Here is a 6,757-nt window from a genome sequence, read left to right on the forward strand (position 1 = left end):
CGCCGCCGCCGCCGCCGCGCTCCCGCCGCGCCCGTCCCCGCGCCGCCCCCGGGGCCCTGCGTCGGGCCCCGCCGCGACCGCCGGCCCGCGTCCGTGCGTCCGTGCGTCCGCCCGTCTACCACGCCCGGTCGGGTGGGGGAAGCTTCGCGAGCGCCTAGCCCGTCTCGCTGCGCCGCGAGACCGACCGCTGGGGGAAGGGATCCGCGTCCGGGAAAGGCAGTATTTTAAACCGCGCGACCGCTGGGAGATCAGAGACGACTCAGTCTCCAGACACTTCACATCATGGGCATCACAGATATTCTGGACGAATGGGATGGCGGAGCCTTCCCTACCAGAAGAACACTCTCTGAAGCATTCCACACTTTACTCAACATACTCCTTCGGGAAGATGAAGTGTCACAAGATGGGCGCATTGCGCCCTTTCTTGAAGCAGGCTACAAAGCCACACTGGACATCATGAGGGTGACAGGCCAGGCAAACCCTCTCGTTCACACAGTCTACAATCTAGCTCAGAACATGGTTGGAGGTGCCATCACGCGCGGACAAGCCTCACACACTGAGAGCGTACAATCTGACCTGACACCTTCTCACCCCTGTGTCGACGGAGACCTTCCCTCAACATCAGGGGCGGCTGACTCTGAGCCTACTACACACTCGCCCCGTCCTAAGCGGGTACATGACGAGGAGGAAGAGGAAGAACCACCCACCATTGAAATCATTGAATCAACAACACGACACTTGAAACGATTCAACATGGACTTTAGAGAGGAAGTTTTTCTCATAAAAAACCTAGGGTGCACACAGAATCTGTACGAACATTGCACGGATTTGTTTGATACCCTGCTCAAGAGGCAAAGAGAAGCGGTGAACGCACAAGATGCTGATGAGTGTATCGTGGAAGTAAGGAGCGAAGATATGGCACACAAACCCGTTTGGTGTTCCTTGAGAAAAACAGCCATGATGACGGGACGTGTTCTTTTAGACAAAATTTCACAAATTTTAAATTCAAATGAAAATTTCCTTACAACTGGAAAACTTTATTTTTCATACATACATGTACCACAACCTCAAGCCGGCGGCTCTGGAAAACGAAACAATGAAGAATTCTCTCACTTCATTACAAGAAAACTTGTGCAAGGATATTCCCTGTTTGATCCTCAAAATACAGAAGATAAAATGTGCCTCGCGCGGTGTGTCGCCGTCGCCATGTTAAGAGGGACAATATCAAAACATGCCTTTAAGCGTCTGAAAAAGTCACATTCAAGAGTTCAGGGAAATGGCACTTGACCTCTGTCAAAAAGCACAAATTGACCCCCAAACAGAATGTGGTATACAAGAGGTGAAACAATTACAAAACTCCCTACCCGAATACAGAATTGTGCTTTTCTCTGATCAATATGGTAATGACATTGTGTTTCACGGTCCTGAATCAGCACGTTCACACCCTAGAAAAAACATTTATCTCTTACTACATGAAGCACACTTCTATGCGATACTGTCTCCTACTGCAGTGTTTGCTTACGCCTATTTCTGTGAAAAGTGTCTTGTGGGTTATTCAAATAAAAATGATCATGCATGCAAGGGGTCTTGTTGGCGTTGTGGTTCTGCAGAAAATCACAACGCTGAAAAGCACACACTTAAACAGTGTAAAGACTGCTGCCGTTTTTTCTCAGGAGATGTCTGTTTCAACTTCCACAAGAGTGAAAAAATTTACAGCCTGAACAAAACAACATGCGAGACGAAGAAATTCTGTCCTAAATGTCAAAAGAGCTATGATTACAAGTCACGGGGAAAGGCAAAAATGCCTGCACACGTTTGTGGTAAAATCAAGTGTACCAAGTGTAATTTGCTTGTACCAGAAAATCTTTTGTGCTACATGCCTCCATGGACACCGCCGCCCCTAGCCAAGAACACAAGAGTCATGCAGGTTTTTTTTCGACATCGAAACGACAACTACATCAATGGACGGTAGAGATAACTGGCTGGAGCATAAGCCCAATGTTCTCGTTGCACAGCAAGTGTGCACCGAGTGTGAGCACGTGAAAGATCTGGAGCATCAGTGCCTAAATTGTGGGGAAAGAGAACATATTTTTGACGATTTGGAAGAAACACCAGGTGAAAATGTTGTAAGTCAGTTTATGACATATCTGCTTTCACTCTGTTCTGAAGAGAAAACTCAGATCCAATGTTTTTCTCATAATGGTCGAGCTTTCGATACAATTTTTATTCTCCAAGAGTGTGTCAAGAGAAAAATGAAACCAGAAATTATTCTGCAGGGTACAAAGATCATCTGCCTGAAGTGTGAAAACTTAATATTTAAAGACAGCCTTCTCTTTATGAATCAGAAACTGGCCCTGTTACCACGCTCTTTCGCTCTCACAGAACACAAAAAAGGATATTTTCCTTTTAAAATGAATCAAAGGAAGTGGTTTTCGTACATAGGACCCATGCCTGATAAAGAATTATACTTTACATCAGGTATGAAATCAGAGGAGAAAGAAGAGTTTGACAAGTGGTACAATAAGCAAGTAGAAAACAACTACATTTTCAACTTCAAACATGAGATTTTAGCTTACTGCAGTTCAGACACCGATATACTCCGCCGAAGTCTGCAGGCCTACAAGGAATCTTTTATGGAAATTGCCGGATTTGATCCGCTGCATCACTGTCTCACACTCTCCTCTGCATGCATGGCTATGTACCGATACAAACATTTACAGCCTTATACAATCGGTCTCATGCCAAAAGGGGGTTATAGAATGGCTGAACTTCAAAGTAAAATAGCGTTGAAATGGCTCAGTTATGAACAGAGTGTTCTGGGTGACACTGCAAAAATTCGAACGTCAGAAAACGGGCGTGAAGTAAGAGTCATGGGCAAACCTGTTGACGGATACACAGAACTACTAAAAGTTGATGGAACGACAGAAAAAATAATTTTTCAGTTCCACGGATGCTACTTTCACATGTGTCCAACATGTTATCCAGACGCCGCTACGCGACGAAGTCTAATGCAAAAGCAGGGTGGTGATAAGTATGACAAAACAATGAGGATCACTGATATGTTTAAAAGAAACAACTATACGGTGCGTGAAATGTGGGAATGCCACTTCAGACATGAATGTGAACACGACCCCAAAATGAGAGAGTACTTTGAAACAAATCCACCGAAAGAAACTCCTGTTCTTAATCTAAGAGACACTTTGTGTGGCGGACGTACCTCTGCACTGCGCACGTACAAGGAGGCAAATATCTTAAAAGGAGAACGCATCAAACTGCTCGATGTCTGCTCTGAATATCCTTTTGTCAACTTTAAATGCGCCTACGTGACTGGGCATCCAACGGTATACCTTGAAAATGACAACGCCATGCCCCCCATTGACCAGTGGAACGGTGCTGCACTTGTCCAAATTTTACCTCCAAAAAATTTGTTCTTGCCAGTTTTGGGGATCAAATGTTGTTCAAAGTTAATTTTCCCGCTATGCCGTACATGTGCAGAGTCTCAAAATCAGGGGGAATGCTCTCACGAAGACCCCCATGACAGAATGTTGACTGGCTCCTGGTGCACAATAGAGTTGCAGTTGGCTGTGAAAAAAGGATACAAAATATTAAAAGTGTATGAATTGCTTCAGTACCCTGGTACAAGGGTTTACGATCCCGTCACAAAAACAGAAGGCCTGTTTTCTTCATATGTAAGAGAAAATATGGCTCTAAAGTATGAAGCGTCAGGCTGGCCTTCACATGTCACTACAGAAGAAGAAAAAGATAAATTCATACAAGAAATATTTGAGAGAGATGGTATTGTCATAAGAAAGGACAAAGTAGAAAAAAATCCCGGGAAGAGGTTTATAGCGAAGCTTGTCCTCAACTCTTTCTGTAAGTATCCATTCTATTTAGATAAAAAATGAAAAGTGATTTCTGACAAAAGCACTGACCTTTTCTTATTTTTTCAGGGGGTAAAATGGGAGAGAGAACACTGCGTCCCATGACTGAATTAGTCTGCGACTACGGCCATCTCATCCGTTTGACACAAAACAGCGGAATTACGATCAACTCCATTCCAAGGGGAAATAGGCTCCAAAAATTTGTACACCCGAAGTCGAAGTTCATGAACTTCGGCCGAAGTTCACTGAAGTTCGGCCGAAGTTCACTGAAGTTCGCTTTGTAAAATTTTATCAAAGTTCACTGAAATTCTCCGAAGTTCACCGAAATCCATCGAAGTTCACGGAGTTCACCGAAGTACAAAATAAGCGTCGAAGTTCCTCGAAGTTCAAAATAAATGTCGAAGTTCTCCGAAGTTCAAAATAAATGTCGAAGTTCCGCGAAGTTCAAAATAAATCTTAGAAGTTCACTGAAGTTCAAAATATTTTAGTACATATTTACGGCTGCACTTAGCAATTTTGAGTGCTTACAATAAGCGAATCTCGAGCTTACTCTAAGCAGGTATCTACGGCCCGAATTACAAAGATTACATAGGAAGAATTTTGCTTTCATATCACTTGACCAGGTCGAAGTGCGCGAACTTCGGTCGAAGTTCCGCGAAGTTCACCGAAGTTCACTGAAGTTCACCGAAGTTCTCGAAGTTCACCGAAGTTCGCCGAAGTTCAAGGAAACGTACACCGAAGTTCAAGCCTATTTCCCCTTGCTCCATTCTTCCACTGAGCGAGGGCTGTCTTCAAGTCAGTTATACTCCCAAACAAGCAATGGATGATTGTCTCAAAACAACTTCACTGATACATGCCGCCCAGACAACGGCCCATGGACGTCTGCTTCTGTACAAATATTTAGACATTGTTGGGGAGAGAGCACTTTATCATGACACAGGTAAGTTAAATTGTGCGTAAAATTAAATGTGCATTTCATAGGCAAGCAATACTAACCTCACTTTTTGACATTTTCAGACTCTGTGTGTTTCCTATCGGTCCCGGGACAGCCCGAACCTGAGATCGGCCAATATCTAGGTGATATGACGGATCAATTAGCTGACGAGTTCGGAGACGGTTCCTACATCCAGGAATTTATTTCTGCGGGTTGCAAAAACTATGGCATGTCTGTGGTAATCCGAGGTGATCCTAAAGACATAAAGACCATCGTCAAAGTAAGGGGAATTTCCATAAACACTTCGTGTGACAATGTTGTTACATTTGATCGGCTGAGGGATATGGTTCTCTCAGATGAGAAAAAACTTACCACAGTAAACATACCATCACAAATCGCACGCATTCCTGGCTGGAGGATAGTGACGCGAGATGCTACAAAGACGTGGCGAGTATGCTTAACGAAGCGACGCCGAATATCTGGAGGGAGAACTGTACCTTACGGGTACCAAGACACGCTACTTGACGACGAAGACTATGATCTTCTCAATATTATGGAATCTCTCTATGACGAATAATTTGTGTCACAAGGACTTGCGCCGAGGCCTGTGGCCGTACACAGGCGTGCTACGAGTTGTCTGTATCTCTGCTGACATCGATGCGCCGGGTGCGATCCTGGACGGCGTGCTGCTCCCTAGCGCCGCAGCGCGACACTTCATGGACACTCTGCTGACACACGACATTAGCCATACGACCGACCGATCCAGGATGTGCTGCACTCATCTCGCGATGCGGACTGCCGCTGCACTGCTACGCCGCGCCGTGCGATCCCGAGCAAAATATTAAAGGACTCTCACAGACTCCAAATAAGAAACAGAGGACGGCAAGCGGAGTCGAGAGAAGGTAGTCGCTGTTTAAATCTAATATTTCTAGTCTGCAGTAATCTTTCGTGTCTTCTATGACAATATTATATTATCTTGAATGAAACAGCCATTGTACCTTGTATGTTTCGAAACAATAAAAAAGAAGATCCATTTTTCATCGTATTTTTATGTTACACCCATCCCGAATCCTGAAAGAGCGCAACACATTAGAGTTTACTACCCCAGGGAGGCAGGCAACCTTCCCTGTGCGCCGGCTAGGTAGGCAACCTGCAGTATACGATAGTACGTCGTGCGCGTGGCATCAGAATTTGCATTATTCGACAATGATCTCACGTCTGCAGCCCACCGAGCGCGGCAGCCATCGTGTTCTGGAGAATGACACAGAGTCCGAGCGCAAGTCTCGTGTGTAGCGCACAGTAGCCGCGGTCGCAGAGGTGACAGACGTAGAACTGTAGAGGTCTGCAGTCACAGGTTCGAGCCCAGGCCACGGCGCTGCATTTTGCATGACGTCACACCCCCACCATACCCGTACCCCCACCCCTCGAAAGGGATCCCCCACCATTCAACAAAGCTGGGGGCCCGCTACGTCGCGCGCGCCGCCTGACGCCTGGGAGGTAGGCAAGCGTTACCCAGCCCCAGTATTACTACTAATATGCATAGCATATATAAAAAATCATGAGGAGAAAATCAAGTCCGTCACACACAAGAGTAATGCTTAAAGATGGCAGCATTACTTCCATAATTAATTATATGTTAACTATTGGACAAACATCTTCCTGTATCTAAATATTTCCTGCATGCAAATGCACTGTAAAAAATATGTGTCGGAAAAATCCCATAAATGTGTCTGAAGCAAATTACATATACAGTGTGTAGGATTTTCCCTATACGACTGTGTGGAAAAAATCCCATACGCGTGCAGCAGATCTACGAGACAAGTGTAGGATTTTTCCTATACGAGTGTGTGGGAAAAATCCCATACGAGTGCAGCAGATTTCCTTGACAGGTGTGGGATTTTTCCCGTACGAATTTTTAAAAGGAAAAATGATATTTTTGGGG

General features: G+C 45.1%; 1 protein-coding gene across 1 annotated transcript; it reads left to right on the forward strand.

Moving 5' to 3' along the window:
• Positions 1–1,961: 1,961 nt before the first annotated feature.
• On the forward strand, positions 1,962–3,905 carry LOC127751363 (uncharacterized). Its single transcript, XM_052274830.1, has one exon. It carries the CDS (start codon positions 1,962–1,964, stop codon positions 3,903–3,905), a length of 1,944 nt encoding a protein of 647 aa, XP_052130790.1.
• The last annotated feature ends 2,852 nt before the right edge of the window (positions 3,906–6,757 follow it).

This window comes from Frankliniella occidentalis, unplaced genomic scaffold, assembly GCF_000697945.3.
Source record: "Frankliniella occidentalis isolate FOCC.00 unplaced genomic scaffold, Focc_3.1 Scaffold451, whole genome shotgun sequence".
NCBI lineage: Eukaryota > Metazoa > Arthropoda > Insecta > Thysanoptera > Thripidae > Frankliniella > Frankliniella occidentalis.

What these genes read in the sequence shown, in the direction of transcription:
- LOC127751363 (XM_052274830.1), top strand. Translation starts at nt 1,962, where the DNA reads ATGGACGGTAGAGATAACTGGCTGGAGCATAAGCCCAATGTTCTCGTT.